The sequence below is a fragment of the Ostrinia furnacalis genome, unplaced genomic scaffold, assembly GCF_004193835.3.
Source record: "Ostrinia furnacalis isolate ACB-3 unplaced genomic scaffold, ASM419383v2 OfSCF0197, whole genome shotgun sequence".
NCBI lineage: Eukaryota > Metazoa > Arthropoda > Insecta > Lepidoptera > Crambidae > Ostrinia > Ostrinia furnacalis.
Window position 1 is genome coordinate 558,698 of NW_021130436.1, and position 20,353 is coordinate 579,050.

General features: G+C 38.5%; 1 protein-coding gene across 2 annotated transcripts in view; it reads right to left on the bottom strand.

Annotated features, from left to right (window-relative positions):
* LOC114355471 (zinc finger protein 260-like) overlaps window positions 1-20,109 on the bottom strand; it is a 33,842-nt gene extending 13,733 nt beyond the window's left edge. The window contains exons 1-14 of one of the 2 annotated variants that reach the window (XM_028308322.1): window positions 19,795-20,107; window positions 19,357-19,531; window positions 18,652-18,687; window positions 18,300-18,392; window positions 17,235-17,369; window positions 14,540-14,704; window positions 10,623-10,746; window positions 9,607-9,760; window positions 8,229-8,343; window positions 6,816-6,917; window positions 4,751-4,881; window positions 3,930-4,004; window positions 2,370-2,508; window positions 1,229-1,338 (exon numbers count right to left, since the gene is read on the bottom strand). In XM_028308322.1, the coding sequence (XP_028164123.1) occupies window positions 1,229-1,338; window positions 2,370-2,508; window positions 3,930-4,004; window positions 4,751-4,881; window positions 6,816-6,917; window positions 8,229-8,343; window positions 9,607-9,760; window positions 10,623-10,746; window positions 14,540-14,704; window positions 17,235-17,369; window positions 18,300-18,392; window positions 18,652-18,687; window positions 19,357-19,531; window positions 19,795-19,868 (1,628 nt within the window). In that variant the 5' untranslated portion in view covers window positions 19,869-20,107. Of the gene's footprint in view, window positions 1-1,228; window positions 1,339-2,369; window positions 2,509-3,929; window positions 4,005-4,750; window positions 4,882-6,815; window positions 6,918-8,228; window positions 8,344-9,606; window positions 9,761-10,622; window positions 10,747-14,539; window positions 14,705-17,234; window positions 17,370-18,299; window positions 18,393-18,651; window positions 18,688-19,356; window positions 19,532-19,794 lie in introns of both variants that reach the window. The other variant, XM_028308331.1, reaches the window with a different exon arrangement.
* Between the last annotated feature and the right edge of the window lie 244 nt (window positions 20,110-20,353).

Genomic DNA, 20,353 nt, shown 5'->3' on the forward strand with positions numbered 1-20,353 from the left:
AGTAAAAATTAGGGACGTTACGACGAAAGTTTGACAGCACGGACGACAATAACGCTGCGTCTACTCAACTCCGACGTCCCGAGCGAATGAAAATGGCCGACGCGGGCTGCCGCGACGTGAACCTCGTGCGCTTGATCGCTGAAGGAAACGAAATAGAGATGCGGTACAGTCGATAACCGCAATCGGAAATATCGATAAACGTTGTAATCAATTTGTACAGATATTATTACTATTATAAGAGTATTATTTTATCAATGTTTTATTTATAAGAAATTGTTTTATTTAATGAGTAGTTATTTAATTTAAAATATTTATTTAATTTTAACTTAAGTTGGCGATTATTTATATCTAGATAAAAATAACGCTACACCCCAATGTTCCACCCTTGGGGGTGAAATATTTTCTTCAAATTCGCATGAAATTGAAACCACTCTTTTAATAATACCTATTCAACAAAAAATAATCGTTCAAATTGGTTTATAAAGTTGATTTGAACTAATTGACATGATGTTGCCAACATTAATTCTGACTCTCTTTGACGTCGCTAACACACACTTAAAGTAGGCGCACACCGTTGATTTTTCGTCGGCCGATAGTTTGGTCGGGCAGTTGATCAGTATGGGCATGTATGGGAGTGCGCACACTACGCCGATTCGATTTGGCCGATTCTTCATACAATTTAAAATCGGGCACAACTATCGGCCAACTAAAAATCAACGGTGTGCGCCTACTCTTAGGCTTTTTACATATCTACCTTCTACACAATACAGTTACCAAAATAAATACCAAATCTATAGTAGAGAGTCATGTTTGATAGCTCATAAAAATTCCTGTAAGGTAAAAAAGACCGGTCCGAGCAGACAGAATTTAGTCCAATGACCCCAAGCTACCCATCCTTATCGCTCGCGCGTGATTATGTTGCTGTCGCGCTCGCACACTCACTGCGGGCGCGCGTCGCACAGGCGCGACAGCAATATAATTACGCGCGAGCGATAAGGATGGGTAGCTTGGGGTCATTGGACTAAATTCTACGTGCTCACGGACCAGGCTTTAGTATTTATCATCATCGTTTCAACCATAAGTCCACTGCTGAACATAGGCCTCCCCCAATGACTTCCACATCGCACGGTTGGTAGCGGCCTGCATCCAGCGCCTTCCTGCTTCCTTTACGAGGTCGTCGGTCCACCTTGTGGGTAGAATACCTAAGTGTTGAATATTATAAACTTACGGGTCATTGTCGCTGCTGTGTTTGGAAGACAGTTTGAGATGACGCGCGTGCGCTTCCTCCGATACAAATGTGACGTCGCACACGCAGCAATACGGACCTTCTAGCGGCACCTGTGATATAAAACAATCATCATGTATCTTGGAGAACCTTTAAATAAATATCTTTGGACATTTTACACTGCGCCATTTTGTCCCAAACTAAATGGTTCTTTCTTTAGTGACATAAATACTCAATGAGGGTTTTCGCGAATGAAAGATCCGCTAGATGGCGGGACGTGGATGTGGGGTCTGACTGCTGCGTGATTGGTGGATTTTGATATATCTGTCAATGTCATGTCAAAAATAACCAATCGTGCAGCATTTGGACCTCGCGTCTACGTATTGCCATCTGGCGGATTTTTCATTCGCGAAAACCCTCATTTTGACCACTGGTGGGCAGGGCACATAGTACGCAGAACTGACGGCCGATGGGGCAGCAAGGTTCTGGAGTGGAGGCCGCGTAACGGAAAACTCAGCGTGGAACGACCCATAAGGTGGACCGACGACATCATAAATGTAGCAGGGAAGAGCTGGACGCAGATCGCTACCAACCAGGCAACATGGAAAGCATTGGGGGAGGCATATGTTCAGCAGTGGACGTCCTATGGCTGAGATGATGATGATAATGATGATGACCACTGGTGCCACTTATGAACGTCAAATACAGTAAAAAAAAGTATCCCATAAGGGGCACTTTACATGTCTCATCTTTTTGGGCCCTACCAGCGCTTCGAGACAAACATATGGCAAGTGCTGAGAAGAAACGCCGGAACAAACTCAGTCACCACTAGTTGCCAGGAATTATCTAATTAATCTCAAGAACCTGTAAATAATAAAATTATCCTTGTGACATTTCTGCGCCATCTTGTCCCAAACTCAGCAAAGCTTGTGCTATATCACAAAACCGGTTTCACTAAAACCGAAAAACCGGTTTTCACGCAAATTTTTCAAAACTGGTTTTCATAATCTATGAATTGATAATAATAATCGATATTCGCCAACTACCCTACTACACTTTACGATGGAAATTGATTTCATCCATTCCATCTAAGGCAGATTTTATCAAGCATTTATTTTATTAATTTAACTAAACTAAAGCTCACCGTTTTATCCGAGAGCCTGTGTTTCTTCTTTTTATGTACTTCAATGCCCTTTTTGCTGACGAACGTAAACCCGCATAGCTCACAAACGAAATCTGAGACGTGCTTGATTCGTATGTGGCCCATGTAGGTTGTTAGTTTGCTGTAAACAAAAATGTTTTAATATACACCACTAAATTTTTATCACCGAAAAAAATTTTAACAGGTTATTTAGAAACGTGTGGAATATTGAAAGCAAAAGAAATGGTTTTCATGAAGTTAATTTTTTAATTAAATTTTCGTTAGTCCGTATTTTACGCGTCACAGCTGGGTCACTCCGCTGCTCGCTAGAGTAGTCGTACGCGCTCGCACGTTGCATCGATCTGTCTGTCTCGCTCACGCCTCGACCACGCTTCCAGTGTTATTATTACATACTTAGCTAACTTAGACCATTTTTAATTCTAATAAGTGTTACATTATCGTACTTAAATAGTGCTAGCGACGCGTGTGTCAATAAATTACCAATTTTAGGAGGATATTTTGAGTCACTTTATTTAACTCTTTTTTTTGCACAAATGGGATCAGTATCAATAACTCATTACCCAGAATTTTTTTTTTCGGTGATTAAAATTTAGTGGTGTATAGCGTAGTTCCATCATGTCTGCAGGAGCACGACCGTTTTTCTTACCCGACGGCGTCAAAAGAAGGGTTATATTTTTAAATGCGTGTAGTAAACGCCAGAACAAATATGAGTAGCACTTTACTAAATGGGTGGGACTCGTCAATAAAGTATGAGATTATGCATAACTTTATGATGTAATCTTTCAGAATTGTCATCTTATTTTGGACTCAAAAACTCAATTCAATTTCAAGCATAGATCAAGTCTTTTGACTGGTTGAATTTCAATATTTAGAATTTTAGACCTATTACAGGATAGTCAACTGAGATTTAGTTTTGAGTGTTATTTTGTAAACGCTGGGTCACACACATCGTGATGACATTGATACAAGACTTGCGACTATGCAAAAGGCACCGATATACAGGGTGGAATTTTGTAATGCCACCTGGAGGGAAAGTACTCTTAATACCGTAGATAGAGAATTTTACTCAAAGAAAACATTCCTTTATTTTCTAAAAGAAATAGAACTGCATTCAAATATTTTCAAAAATTTGCTTGCCATACCCAGGAATCGAGCCAACTAACTGTATTTTATTGCATCGATCGTTAGGGTGAAGTATAAGGATGAAATCTCTCTAACAAACTTGATAAATCAAATGAAAGGAAAGCCATAAAATCTTACATTATTTAAATTATTTACAGAAAATTTTATGGTATAGTAGTGAATTTTCGAAAAAAATCAGAAATCGTTGAATGCAGTTCTATTTCTTTTAAAAAATAAAGGAATGTTTTCTTTGAGTAAATTTTTCTATCTACAGTATTAAGAGTACTTTCCCTCCAGGTGGCATTACAAAATTCCACCCTGTATACGCGAACCTTGGCTACGAACATCACAATAGCGCGAATCTTCGGGTTATCCCGATGTGTGCGGCCCTAGGATAATACGAGTTTTTTATATACTTACTCGAACTCGCTGGGGCAGTGAGGACATTGGTAGCGCGCGCCCGCGTGCCATTTTTCATGCTCCCTCGCTACACCTCTGAAAAGAAACAAATTTTATTATACTGTTTCACAGTATCATTCGAAAACAGTACCTAAAATAACTACAAAAGATGACAGTTATCAAGATCACTGGTGAAGATACCTGTTTCTAGTGACGAAAAGCAAATTAGGATGATGATGATGACGCTAATGATGAAAGATACTTCTTAAGGGTACAGCCAGTCTCCAAGCAACACTGTATCTATTTCCTACGTCTAAGGGCGTGATGATGATGATAATGGTGATGAATCATCATCATCAGATGGTGATCTAATCCTGGTGACGATGTGGTAGCCACGTCAAGTTCTAAAGCCCTATGATGATGATGGTAGTGGTGATCATCATCATCATCATTTGTGACAATACCTGTTTCTAGTGACGAAGGGGCATCCCTTACAGCTGAACTTTTCTGTGTGTTGCGCTGTGAGATGGTTCCTTAGAGCGCGACTGGTCTTCAGGCGAGACTGTGTCTAAAGCCCGGTCTGCGAGCACGTAGAATTTTGTCCAATGACCCCAAGCTACCCATCCTTATCGCTCGCGCGTAATTATGTTGCTGTCGTGCTCGCACACTCACTGCGGGCGCCCGTCGCACAGTCGCGACAGCAATATAATTACGCGCGAGCGATAATGATGGGTAGCTTGGGGTCATTGGACAAAATTCTACGTGCTCGCAGACCGGGCTTTAAGTCCCTATGACGATGATGGTAGTTGTGATTATCATCATCATTGGTGATAATACGGTACCTGTTTCTAGTGACGAAGGGACATCCTTTGCAACTAAACTTCTCTGTGTGTTGTGCTGTGAGATGCTTCCTTAGAGCGCGACTGGTCTTCAGGCGAGTCTTGCATATGAAACACTCGTACGCGCCGCATTGCTGTTAAACAAATTAATGGTTAATTAATTAAGCCTTTAACCTTTCATTGTTTTTGTACCTTAAGACAAGGGAATAAAGTTAATTGGTGGTAAGTATTTCACCGCAATCGCGCCTGGTGTTAAGTGGGATGCAAACTAGGATGGTGCATAGCTTGCCCTGTAAGTGCCTATTCACTCTCGCTTTGAAAAGGTCCGGATTATAGTCTTCGGGAAAGACAGCAGCAGGCAACGAATTCCGGTCCCTAGTAGAATCGGTATTATGGTGGGAACTATATTCCCACAACTGATAAAGGGTTAAATAAGTAATTATGAGATAAATTCTAATTTAGGAGCGTGACCTAGAGATGCTAAACTGTCGATAGAGAATGTCGAGAGGACTATCGGTATGTGATGTCGAAATACATACATATTACATATTATAGTAACACCCAGACCCGTCACTGAAATTAAAATTCATCATCACTTCAATTTCTGCCCGGCCGGGAATCAAACCCGGGACCTCTCGGAATAGTACTCAGTTTTAGAACGACTATACCAAACGGCCGACAGATACAGATGACAGAGCCCCGATTACGGTAACTTTTAACGTCAACAATCCAGACACGCTGCTCGATTCTGCGATACGATTGGTCGTTCAACAGCGTACGTCAGCTGTTTTGACCAATCGTATCGCAGAATCGATGAAGCGTGTCTGGATTGTAGACGTTAAAAGTTACCGTAATCGGGGCTCAGTAAAGAATCTCGCGGTATTATCCCAAAATCGTCATGAGGCAATCAAAAACCCGACGGATTAGCAAGCTGAAGTGGCAATGCACTACATATATCCCGTTTTATTTTTCATTGGATTATGTTCTTATTTTATAATAAAAATTGATCATGGTCGTTGCAAAAATTGGCAAGTTCCCAAAGGTTTGGGAAGCCCTGCAACAGCTATAGACAATTAGGCTGAGTTGCACCACCTAACATTAACGGTGACTATGACGATAACCGGTGCTTTTTTAAATAAATAATTAATGTATGGAGATTGACAGATTTTTAAAATTTACAAATTCGCGATTGGTCCAATTGGCGATTGGTCCAATTCGCTATTGGTCCAATTCGTAATTGGACCAATTCGCTTTTTTCTGCAATAGTAGTAAAGTTGAATAACCACCTTATTTTTTCATTTTGGATATCCTTTTATTTTGGACCAATTACGAATTGGACCAATAGCGAATGAGGGCTATCGTTTTTATACTTAACAGTTGGCACCCCTGGCGATTGACACGACCTTACTCTACAGTGGCGCCATCTTGATGAGTGCAAATGCGATAGTCCTCCTATCACTTTAGCGCTCAGCAGTTGGTGCCACTGTCTTCGCTACTAGCAAGTGACAGGACCTTACTCTACAGTGGCGCTAACTGGTGAGCGCTAAAACGATAGCCCTCATTGGACAGGTCGTGAAATGTACCAATAGCGAATTAGACCAATCGCGAATTGGGCTAATCGCGAATTTGTAAATTTTTCACGTTTGGACTAACTGCGAATTGGACCATGACGCCTATACGATTTTTGACGTATGTTAAAGTTAAAGCAAGATGGTGAACCCAGCCTTAATACGTTGACTTTAGAATAGGGATGTTTCCTGGGTCAAAAAGCAAGTCCGTCCGTTAAGTAGTCCGTCAGTTAACTTATCAAAAAATACTCTACACGTATTTTTCACTTTTTCAAACTAATGAAAATTTAAAGAAATAAAGCGCGCCAAAGTTCAAAAGAAGAGGCCCGTGACGTCAATGCGTGCATAAAAGTGCCGCACGTTGTGACGTCGCGCGGGACTTCAACGCACCATAACTATGTAATTATTTGTTAGATTGACAAATAAAAATATATGTGTCCAATATTTTTAAACATGACGGACTAAAAAAAATTTTTTAGGAAGCTAGCCTATTCACTGACCTCGCTATGTCTGACTGCGTGCGCGTTATACCTTTCAGCAACTAGGAATCCTCTGAAGCAGATGACGCATTTGTACGGCGCCGTCTTGTATGCTGTGCTCTCCTGTAGATAAGTCCAAATAATCGATTAGTGTTGCCGCATAATCGATGGTGTATCGATTTATTCATCGATAGTTCAAATGCAGCCTAAAATATTTCGATTCTATCAAAACTAAGATCGATAAAACTTTTTCAAATCCAAATACACTGGTCATCACAAAAATCGGCCCACCTACGTTTTACAGGAAAACTCGTTTCTACTGACACAATCATGGTGCCCCAACAATATTGGTGTTATTTGAAAGCCCAATAAATATCCTTAAAGAAAAACACATTTAATTTCTTAATAAACGATTAACATATACCTACAATAAATGTGACTTGAAAAACTTGAAAAAAGATCTCACTTTGGGCTCACCTCTGGGATCAATTTGACCAATTTTTATGGTTATAAAACCAAATAATGATCTCACGTGTCCTCTTTAACAGATGGATAGCGATTAATCCCAACTTAACAGTTTTATAGCCATAAAAGTTGGCTCAAGCGTAACTACCTATTTTTTGAAGAAGTGACTCTGGATTCTTCTAAAGACACATTTTTGGGGTAAAAACATTTCCTTTAATGAAATGAAGTTTAGAACTAGGCTTTTAAATGGTAATATTTTTATGATGACCAGTGTAGTTTATTCAGTACATAGGCCCTATCCAGGGCACTTATACACGTCCCATAGCTTGCTCTGCCACTCATAAACAAACTCATAAAACTAATTTATGTTTGCGAGTAGGCTTTTAATAACTTAAAAAAAAATATAACGGACTTCAAATGCGTGAACACAAAAAAAAACTAAAAATTAAAAAATTTTGATAATACCTATTCAACAAAAAAATAATCGTTCAAATTGGTTCATAATCGGCGGAGATATTGCGTATAAAAAAGTTCATCCCCAATTTTCCACCGTTGGGGGTCGTTTTTTTATTATTAAATTTAAATGGGACCACCCTTGAGGTATTACCTATACGCCGAAAAAAGATTTGTTCAAATCGGTTCATAATTGACGGAGTTATCGCGTAACAAACATAGAAAAAAAGAACATACGGGTCGAATTGAGAACCTCCTCCTTTTTTGAAGTCGGTTGAAAAGCACTTCTACACGTCTACTTCTATTAACCCTACCACTGCTTCGGGACAATAAATGGACCAGTGCTGAGAAGAAGCAGCGCAAGAAACTCAGTCACTATTGTCAGCCTTTTTTTCAAGGGTTTCATAGGTTCCAGTATAAGTGGCGGAAGATACTCTCGTCAACTTTTTCAGTTTGTCAACTTTTTTTTTGGGGTGAATTGAAAATCCTATTAAAATCAAAAAACCTATATTATACCTGTCTTTTTTGTATTTCAGCTATCTGTTCTTCATAAGTGAGAGTGCTGATGTTGAATAGAGATTCGTCCGGCCCATCGACTGTCTTTCTCCTTTTTACGTCTGATGTTTTGTATCTGAAATACAACAAAATACATATTTAGATACTGTATAAGTATAAAATAAAATAATATAGCTCTTTGCCTATGAAAAAGCCATCTTGTAAGAAGAATTGTTCGAAATCAGTTTTTTCTATAAACCATATTTGATTACCCTACATTATATTTGGTTTAAAAGAATATTAGTAATTTGTAAATGCAAATCAAAATTATGTACACTTTATTAAAATATTAGATAAGTTAAATAAATAAAATAATACTAAACTACTTCTTTATTTAAATTAAACCTCAATTAAGAATAAAAAACAAGGCTTTATAAAAAACATTCAAATCGGTGCATTAGGGGAAGGTGCCCAGAATTTAATTTAATAATATTTGTTTTAGAGGCCACAACTTTTCATTTTATAAATAAATTGAGACAAGTATGAGCCACAAGATTCAGAAATAATATTTTAAAGATTAAAACATTTCATATATTTTTTAACGCAAAAGGACCCCAACTTAGGGTCATGCTGTCATATGAGTGGTAATCGTTAAATTAATAATATTGTATTATCTAATTGAAAACTTATTGTAATTTATAAAAAGTCGTTTTAAGACGAAAATTTGCATGCTGTGTTATCATAGTTAAATAGGTGAAAGCAACATTTATCTCTTTGAAACACCTTTTTGTAAACCCTATTTATTGCAAATAAATAATTTGAATTTGAATTGAAGACTTTTTCCTATGTTATAAGTAATTTGTAACTTTTATCAGGCCTGTTCATCTCCGCGAGTTTACATCGAAAACAAAACACGCACGATGGCCCACCTACAGGATACTATTCGACAAGGACTCACATACGAGCTAACAATGACTTACGCACGCGTATTCTTGTATATGATGGAAGAAAATAAAGAAAATGGTGTACTAAATACTGTGCAGTATTTAACTGCCTAAATAATAATAAAAACACAGAATGTATTTTTTTAAGTTGCCTCAAGACACTGAGAGGTAAATAAGTAGTTAATATTATTCATGATAATTTGTATTTCCTCCGCCATTTTCCGCAGTTTGGCACCTCACGTCACATCATTTTACCGAAGTCAGCCCTATAGCTTCGGCGCAGTGCCGATCACTGACGTTTGTCAACAAAATGGTGCTTGACTCTTGAGACAGGCTAAATTACACCATATTGTTAATGACATTGAGCATACATTTTTTTAAATACCTTCGCGAAGTAAAACTTCTGTACGTAGTACTTATTATTATTCTGTGCTTTTATTAACAAACATACTAACTTGTCCATAGTTTCCACCGGGTTTTCCTCGTCGTCTTTTTTCTTCCGTTCTTTCGGTTTCTTTTCTTTTTCTATTTTGACTTTTTTCTTCTTCACTTTAGGCTTTTCGGCAACTTCACTAAGTTTCACGTTGTCATCCGATTCGTTGAAATGATCTAATACAAATACAAATATTTACAAATACAATGACATCATCTGAAAATGTTATTTAAATTGCTTGTTTCATGAAGTTAAGATAAAAACTATAACGACGACTTTTAACTATGTACTTCATTTAAAAAGATCAGCATACAATACGCTAGTTTCCTAAAAAAATTTTTTAGTCCGTCAATTTTAATATCAAAAAATATTGGACACGTATATTTTAAATCGTCAATCAAATAAATAATTACAAAGTTATGGTGCGTTGAAGTTCCGCGCGACGTCACAAGGTGCTGCAGTTTTAAGCACTCATTGACGACACGGGCCTCTTCTATTGAACTTTGGCGCGCTTTCTCATTAAATTTTCATTAGTTTGAAAAAATTTAAAATACGTGTCGAGTATTTTTTGATAAGTTAACTGACGGACTAATAAAATTGTTAAACAAATAAAATAAAATAAAACAAAATAAAACTTGCTTTTTTACCCAGGAAACATCCCTATTTCTACGAATGACGAGAGATCAGCTGACATCAGCTGAGTGTGTGTCAACCAGGGATGTTATGGATATTCGTAACCATAACCGAAACTTTCGGAAGAGTATCCGAAATAAATAAATATCCGTAACCATATTCGAAGCTGGTATAATTTATTTGTATATCCATAACATCCCTAGTGTGAACAACATGATTTGTAAAGCCCGGTCGCCGAGCACGTAGAATTTTGTCCAATGACCCCAAGCTGCCCATCCTTATCGCTCGCGCGTAATTATATTGCTGTCGCGACTGTGCGACGGGCGCCCGCAGTGAGTTTGCGAGCTTAGCTTGGGGTCATTGGACAAAATTCTACGTGCTCGGCGACTATAGTAGAATACTCACCTTGAAACTGGTCGGTGTTATCATTAAACTCGTCGAAGTATATTTCTGTGCTTTCGTCTTTAACTTGCACGCTTGGAGGCAGCTCGGGCAGCGGGCTTGCGGCGCATCCAACCGGGGACTCCGCCTGGGACAAAGGGACGCTATGTGAGACAGACACTAACTGCGATTAGTCGTAGAATTTTGCGACTAATCGCAGTGTCGCAAACTAACAGTCTTGAACCACAAGTCTAGACGCCACATACAGCTAGCTGCGATTAGTCGCAGAGTTTTGCGATTAATCGTAGTGTTTTGCGATTAGTCGCAGTGTAGCAAACTACATTTATTTTGAACCACCATGCGTCAACGTAATCGCAGCCCATCGCGGATAGTCGCAGCAACTAATCTGGCTCTCCCTCTTGTGACTAATCTTAGTCGCAGACTATTGCGACCAGTGGCCTAATTCACGTATTTTGACACAGTCAAAATCTCGTTGACGTTTAGAAGTTGTCCCATTGAAAAACAGATCTAAATCCGTGTTGGCGGTGGATGTCTTGCAGTTAAATGAAATGCCGTTTCTTCAAAATGGACTGTATTTTAAATTAAACCATTGTTTTACAATGCAAAAACCATGACAAAAGTTCAATGAACCTAAGACAGCTCACATGTCAATCCAATATTTTATTTTTAAATCTAGGAGTCACTAATTGCTAACACCATAAAGGTTCATTCTAAATCAAGGAGTCTTAATAGCTAACACGATAAAGGTTCTTGCTAATCGCGTCGCTAACAATCCGTATTCACAAGGGTCATATCGATAGAACGATTACTCGATAGGATCGCAACTCAGCGATTTGTTGTCGTTGAAGTTGTTACGTAAATAACACTTTACTCTCTCTCACTTTATTCCCTCCTTTGACAGCGATTAGTCGCAGTCTTCTGCGACTAATCGCAGCGACTAGTCTAGCTCTTACCTTAATATTTTCCTCCTTCTCTTCGGCTAAGAATACAGGCAAACTTGGCTCACACGTTTCTTGCCAATACATGTCGCACTCGTTAGGCTCATACACCTTTTGTATGAGACTCTTTGAACTAACAGACGTCACCTAGAACCTATGGCGATTAGTCGCAGCGACTAGTCTGGCTCTCACTATTCTTTCCTCTAATACTGATTAGTCGCAGCCTTTTGCGACAAGTCGTAACATATTACGGGTAATTGCAGCGACTAGTCTAGCTCTCACAGTATTCTCTCTTCTAACAACGATTAGTCTTAGTTTTTAGCGACTAGTCTGGCTACTAGTCACTTTTTATTTCTCCTTTAACAACAATTAGTTGCGATTAGTCGCAGTATCGTGCGACTAATCGCAGCGACTAGTCTAGCTCTCACCTTTATATCCCCCTCTTCTTCTTTCTCCCCTCCCAAGAATACGGGTAAACTCGGCTCACACGTCTCTTGCCAATACATGTCGCATTCGTTAGGCTCATACACTTTTTGTATGAGACTCTTTGAACTAACAGACGTCACCTAGAACCTATGGCGATTAGTCGCAGTCCGTTGCGAATAGTCGCAGCGACTAGTCTGGCTCTCACTATTATTTCTTCTAATAGTGATTAGTCGCACCGTTTTACGATTAGTCGTAGCGTATTGAAGAGTGTTACAGCGACTAATCTGGCTCTCACCTTTACAACCTTCCTCTAATACTAAAATTAGTCGCNTTTTTCTTCCGTTCTTTTGGTTTCTTTTCTTTTTCTATTTTGACTTTTTTCTTCTTTACTTTAGGCTTTTCGGCTACTTCACTAAGTTTCACGTTGTCGTCCGATTCGTTGAAATGATCTGAAAAGTATTATTTTAAAGGTGTCACTGTTATTTTAAAGGTGTCACTATTATTTTAAAGGTGTCACTATTAAAATACCCAAGTTATTTATTTACATTAACGAAGTTCTCATACGGATCCCTAACTCTTTGAAAATATTCTATCGCCTATCAAGAATAACATAGGATTATAATGGTGAAATATTTTTTCGAATCGGTCCAGTATTTTCAGAGCTTATTCAATTTATTGTATATTATTTGTTGTATAAGACTGGGTCGCATTATCTAACTTTAATAACTTCAAAAGCAAGTCAAAATCCATACAAAAAATCACCGGTTATGGTTATAGTTACGGTTAAAATAAGGTGGTACAACTCAGCCTTAGTTTCAATCGTTTTACTCACCTTGAAACTGGTCAGTATTGTCGTTAAACTCGTCGAAGTATATTTCTGTGCTTTCGTCTTTAACTTGGACGCTTGGAGGCAGCTCGGGCAGCGGGCTTGCGGCGCATCCAACTGGGGACTCCGCCTTAGGGCAAATAGAACAGGTTTAATTGTACGAAAACACTCGATGGACCGACGACCTGCATTGGCAAATGATGTCCACTGGACAAAGGTCTCCCCCAAGGGTTTCGACAACGAACGGCCCTGCGCTGCCCACATCCAGGCACGATCAATAAGCGATTAGTCGTAGTCTTTAGCGACTAGTCGTAACCTACTGCTGATAGTCTGGCTCACTTTTTATTCCTTCCTTTAAGATCAATTATTTGCAGCCTTTTGCGACAAGTTGTAACATATTACGGGTAATTGCAGCGACTAGTCTAGCTCTCACAGTATTCTCTTCTAACAGCGATTAGTCTTAGTTTTTAGCGACTAGTCTGGCTACTAGTCACTTTTTATTTCTCCTTTAACAACAATTAGTTGCGATTAGTCGCAATATCGTGCGACTAATCGCAGTGACTAGTCTAGGTCTTACCTTAATATTTTCCTCCTTCTCTTCAGCCAAGAATACGGGTAAACTCGGCTCACACGTCTCTTGCCAATACATGTCGCACTCGTTAGGCTCATACACCTTTTGTATGAGACTCTTTGAACTAACAGACGTCACCTAGAACCTATGGCGATTAGTCGCAGTCCGTTGCGAATAGTCGCAGCGACTAGTCTGGCTCTCACTATTATTTCTTCTAATAGTGATTAGTCGCACCGTTTTACGATTAGTCGTAGCGTATTGAAGAGTGTTACAGCGCCTAATCTGGCTCTCACCTTTACAACCTTCCTCTAATACTAATTAGTCGCAGTTTTTGCGACTAATCGTAGTCTATTCCAGATATTTGCAGAGAATATTCTGGCTGTCACTTTTTATTCCCTCCTTTGACAGCGATTAGTCGCAGTCTTTTGCGACTAGTCGAAGCGACTAGTTTGGCTCTATTCTTTCCTCTAATACTGATTATTCGCAGCCTTTTGCGACAAGTCGTAACATATTACGGGTAATTGCAGCGACTAGTCTAGCTCTCACAGTATTCTCTCTTCTAACAGCGATTAGTCGCAGTCTTTAGCGACTAGTCTGGCTCACTTTTTATTTCTCCTTTAACAACAATTAGTTGCGATTAGTCGCACGATACTGCGACTAATCGCAGCAACTAGTCTAGCTCTCACCTTTATATCCCCCTCTTCTTCTTTCTCCCCTCCCAAGAATACGGGTAAACTCGGCTCACACGTCTCTTGCCAATACATGTCGCATTCGTTAGGCTCATACACTTTTTGTATGAGACTCTTTGAACTAACAGACGTCACCTAGAACCTATGGCGATTAGTCGCAGTCCGTTGCGAATAGTCGCAGCGACTAGTCTGGCTCTCACTATTATTTCTTCTAATAGTGATTAGTCGCACCGTTTTACGATTAGTCGTAGCGTATTGAAGAGTGTTACAGCGACTAATCTGGCTCTCACTTTTACAACCTTCCTCTAATACTAATTAGTCGCAGTTTTTGCGACTAATCGTAGTCTATTCCAGATATTTGCAGAGAATATTCTGGCTGTCACTTTTTATTCCCTCCTTTGACAGCGATTAGTCGCAGTCTTTTGCGACTAGTCGAAGCGACTAATCGCAGCGACTAGTCTAGCTCTCACCTTAATATTTTCTTCCTTCTCTTCAGCCAAGAATACAGGCAAACTCGGCTCGCATGTCTCTTGCCAATACATGTCGCACTCGTTAGGCTCATACACTTTTTGTATGAGACTAGACTGCAGTTCGTAGGTTGACCGGCTTATTGACTTCACGTCTTTCACTGTGATCTGAAATGTAATACAAATTCAAATTCTTTATTACTCCATGTATAGCCTGATCAGGAACATAAAAACCCTGGCATAGAGGCGCGTCAATGAGGGCTATCGTTTTAGCGCTCACCAGTTAGCGCCACTGTAGAGTAAGGTCCTGTCACTTGCTAGTAGCGAAGACAGTGGCACCAACCGGTGAGCGCTAAAGTGGTAGGAGGACTATCGCAATTGCACTCATCAAGATGGCGCCACTGTAGAGTAAGGTCCTGTCAATCGCCAGGGGTGCCAACTGTTAAGTATAAAAACGATAGCCCTCATTGCATTTGATAGTGCAACACTGAGTACAGTCGTACCTGTGTTTAAAATAGATAGTTGAAACAAACCACAGCTAATTTTCATAGTGGACTGTACTATACGATAAACATGTCAGTCAATTTGACAACCTTTGTCGGAAACATTATTCAATGAAAATATTGCCGAACCCTTAGTATTTCTCTTCGACAAATACTTTAACACATTGTGAACCACTTTTCTTTCACGACTATAAAAATATTTTAGCAATTTAATTCACAAAATCAATTGCGCACATTTAAAATAAAGTTTGTTTACACTTTGACAGCAATAGACTAACATGCAAGGTGACATGTCAATGAAGTTTTCAGTTACTGTTGCCATTAAAAGAAATTATAGCCTGACCAGGAACATAAAAACCCTCGCCATGTTGCGGAAAATCAATGGTACTAATTTCTTTTAATGGCAACAGTAACTGAAAACTTCATTGACATGTCACCTTGCATATCAGTCTATTGCTGTCAAAGTGTAAACAAACTTTATTTTAAATGCGCGCAATTGATTTTGTGAATTAAATTGCTAAAATCTTTATATAGTCGTGAAAGAAAAGTGGTTCACAATGTGTTAAAGTATTTGTCGAAGAGAAATACTAAGGGTTCGGACAATATTTTCATTGAATAATGTTTCCGACAAAGGTTGTCAAATTGACTGACATGTTTATCGTATAGTACAGTCAACTATGAAAATTAGCTGTGGTTTGTTTCAACTACCTATTTTAAAGTTTTTTTGTCACTTTGTAAGTATTGAATTTTATGGAATTGGGAAAGAAGTACCGAGCTTGAAGCGTTCATGAGCAGACATTGTAGTTGAATATTTAAGTTCAGAATTTGATTATTGATGAATAATAATAAAATCCTACTTGCTCGATTGATGGTTTCATTTAATTTATTTAAACCAGTTTACCTATAATATAATACGTTTTTGTTAATTTATGAAAATATTAAATAAGCCTATAATCCTGAATCCTGATACATAAAGTTAGCCTATTAATTTAATGCAGGTACGACTGTACCCAGTGTTGCACTATCAAATGCAATTGAAGCGCCTCTATGCCAGGGTTTTTATGTTCCTGGTCAGGCTATAGTATCATTAGTTTCGCAACATGGCGAAGGTTTTTATGTTCCTGGTCGGGCTATATAATAATAACTCTAGTTTTAGTGATTGGTATTTATTAAGGCTGAGTTGCACCACCTAACTTTGACCGAAACTTTGACGATAACCGGTGTTTTTTGTATAGAGTTTGACAGATTTTTGACGTTTGTCAAAGTTAAAGTAGGATGGTGCAACCCAGCCTTAGTGTAGAAAACATGATTTTTTATTATGATTAAATGAAGCTGAAAGGTCACATGTAAAAATCAAATGCAGCATATTTGGTTTGAAATAAAGCAGTTTTAAAATAGTATTATTTACGCTCTTGATGTGGAGACTAGTTGAGCTGATGATACCACAGAATGTGGGTGTCTACACTTACAGTGTTGTCTACACTATTGGCATGTGGATACGCCATAAAATGATCAGATAATCTAACCTTCAAATACACAGAATAAAGTTCGAAGCACACTTATCAACTCGGAAATATTACACATCTGTGGCCGGCAAGCTGTAGCCGATTCGACGTACCAGCACTGCCGATCCGCTTACGTTAGGTTGATGCCTATTGACGGTAAGGCTAAGATGACTGGCCCATTTATTGTCCCGAAGCAGTGGTAGGGTTAATACTGGGACGTGTAAGTGCTTTTTAAAAGCCTACTTGCAGAAATAAAATTAGTTTTATTTTAAAGGCGAATGGCGATACGGTGACGGTCCCTTTCCGAGTCGATAAGTGTGCTTCTGCGTACTATGTGCCCTGCCCACTGCCACTTCAGCTTGCTAATCCGTCGGGCTATGTCAGCGGCTTTATTTCGTTTACGGATCTCCTCATTTCTGATTCGATCTCGTATAGAAACACCGAGCATAGCCCTCTCCATAGCACGCTGTGCAACTTTGAGCTTCTGTATAAGGCCTATAGTGAGGGGCCACGTTTCCGAGTCATAAGCCGACGACCTGACAAAGGTAGCAGGAAGGCGCTGGATGCAGGCCGCTACTAACCAGTCACTATGGAAATCATTGGGGGAGGCCTATGTTCAGCAGTGGACGTCCTGTGGCTGCAATGATGATGATGAAGTGTGCTTATGACCTTAAAAGCGATTATACTTACAGGGGATGTGGAATTTAACACGTCCATCATCAGCTTATGACTCCTGAGAGCTCTGCTTCTCATCTTGGCACACGATGCCAGTCTGGCTGCACACTCCCAGCATAGCTTCTGCGGCAGCTCGTCTTTGTCGCTCCACTGGGGATAGAGAGAGATGGATATATCAGTAAGTTTTAGCAGAGTAAATACAAATGAGTAGGTCATCTTCATAGAAACGCCCGAGCGCGGTTTGTATGTGAGCGCGCCAATACGTATGCGGCGCGCACGCACACACTGACAAAATTCAGCGCACCTCACCGCTAATCACCGCTAAATTTTGTCAGTGTGTGTGTGTGTGTGGTTTTAGCCTAGACGCAGACCACCGATTTTAAGTTGGCCGATAGTTAGGCCCGATTCTAATTTGTATGAAGAATCGGCCGATACCAAATCGGTGTAATGTGCGCACTTCCATACATGCCCATACTGATCAACTGCCCGACTTAAACTATCGGCCGACGAAAAATTGGAGGCTTATGATGGTGTTTAATTGAGTGAAAATGGTGTTTAATTGAGTGAAAATGAAAAAAGCAAAAGTGGGAAGAAAAGGCCTGATTTTCATTGAAAAAGCCTGAGATTTTGTTGCAGTTTGAGAATTTTCTCTAAAACGTATTGAGCAATTTTAAAAAGTCGCATTTTTATTTTTTTTATACACTACAGATTACAAGGGATAAATTAGTGTTGATTTTAATTCTGCAAAATTACTTAAATTAGGGAGATTTTTTTAGTTTGTTTAACTTTTTATTAAAGAGATCTTCAAAATGTAGGCAATGTTGCCTATTTCAATAGAAATTCTAAAATCCTAAATTTTCCTTAGATTTGCAAAATCCGGCCGCAATCCTGAGAAGAGTCCAAAAATCCTGAAATCTCAGGACAAATCCTAAAATATGGTAACCCTATGTTTGGGGGACTTTGATTTACACCATCATACCTTATTCATGTACGTACATGGTAGAGCTTAGAGTTTAGTGGACAAATGAAGAAGATTTTATGAAGTCAAATTTCATGAAAAAAATTACTCATTATACTTACTTCAGTGTCAGTCAGTTGTTGGTAGATCTCGCCCAGTTGGTAATCAAACATGTCATACATTTTCACACCCATGGATAAACAAATTCTGCACACCTGTTGAGGATAATTATAATAAATTGGTAAACACAATAAAATGTGTAATACTTTTTAAGTTTTTTATTCTCTTGTATTATTTCTTAGGCAAATGGATACCAGTAGTATAGGAATTAAGAAGAATATGTTATTGCACATCAAAAATCATTATTGAAATTTCATAAAACAATCAACTTTGTATATTATTATCAAGTTTCAATAAAAATGTGAATCTAAAGCTTGCTCACAGACCAGACTATACCAGCTTAAAGGTACTTACTCGTAACGATGCAGGAGCATCCAAATCATCGGATCCCTGTAAAAAGGAATGAAATATTACTCAATTATAATTTTTATAATTATCTCACATAATTCTCATTAGGCAATGAATACATTAGTGAAAACAAATGAAGACCTAACCAAAATAATAGCAGGTTTTTGACCCATTCAAAAATGTCATTTTGTATGGAGAAACATCAAGAAATGTAATTTTTCAGTATTATAGTTAATTATAAACATTTCAGTAAACATTATTTTGGTGTATAATATAGAGGGAACTAGCTTTCCGCCCGCGGCTTCGCCCGCGTGGAATTTTGTCTGTCACAGAAAAACTTTATCGCGCGCGTCTCTGTTTCAAAAACCGGGATAAAAACTATCCTATGTTCTTTCTCGGGACTCAAACTATCTCTATGCCAAATTTCATCAAAATCGGTTGCGAGGTTTAAGCGGGAAAGCGTAACAGACAGACAGACAGAGTTACTTTCGCATTTATAATATTAGTTGGGATTGACTGAGCCTATTCCCCAACAATTTATTCATTTATTTAATTTAACTACCTACAAGTTAGGCTATAAAATCTAACATTTCTTATGTCACTAAACATAAAAATGTTTGTTGTGACATTGAAAATTTACATTTTAACACTATTTATATTTATAACTTTACAATAAACATGTAATCAATTTTATCATGGATACAAACTCACAAGGCCCAGGACTGGCACAGCTCCGTTCTTTATCCTCCGGAGCCCACATTTGGTCTCATAGAAGTCGCTGTTTCGAAAGTGTTCGGAGCACACAGTGCTTCTGTCTTTCGGCTCCCACTCTGACATGCCGAGGGCTTCGATCCAGGCATGACGCAGCTGTGGCTCGCGAGGGAACCTGAAGAAAGTTATTTATTTTACTTATTTAATAAGACAATCAACAAGACATGAAACCTTCTTGACAACATTTGTTTTGGTATATTTGGATGGTTTCTCCTAATTTTATGTCTTTATTTCTCTGCTATTTAACTAACTCAGGATACGAGGTAAGTTATTTTAGTATGATACGTCACGTTTTTATAATGCTGCCCGCGAAATAACAAGATTTCAGACTTCGAAATGATTGTTGATAACATCTGGTAGAAAACTTTTTTTACTTACACATGGAACGTGAGTCCATTAGTTTTTGTCTTCCGCCTCGTGTCATTGGAGCAATTTTGAACGCTGCACCGCATTTTATTGAACTTTTCATACAAAACATTCACTTAAAATCGCACATCTCAGTAGATATGAATTGACTTCATCTAAAACGTTTTGGTTGATGTAAAATTTGTATTTTTTTTGTAATACTATACATTTTCATATTCTAAGTATTACTAATAAATTACAAACTGTATAAATTATAGCCTGGGTTTACAATTTAGAGAATTCATTTTACAAACAATCGTTTGACAGCTTTTTCGCCATTTTCTTGTTTTTTTTTTAATTTAAAGTTTGTTCTCGAATGGTTTTTGTATGGGATAGGTGATAATTTAGACATTACGATTGTGATACGATGAAAAATAGCGCAACCAGCACTACCCTAATTGACATTTACTTTCCTTATGTTGGTACACCATGTGCGTAGCTCTGATTGGTCGGTGGTATTGATAGAAAAAATATTGTTTTAGCGGGAAAGTTGTAAAAAAGTTTTCTCAGTATGTGAAGACGTGAAGATTAG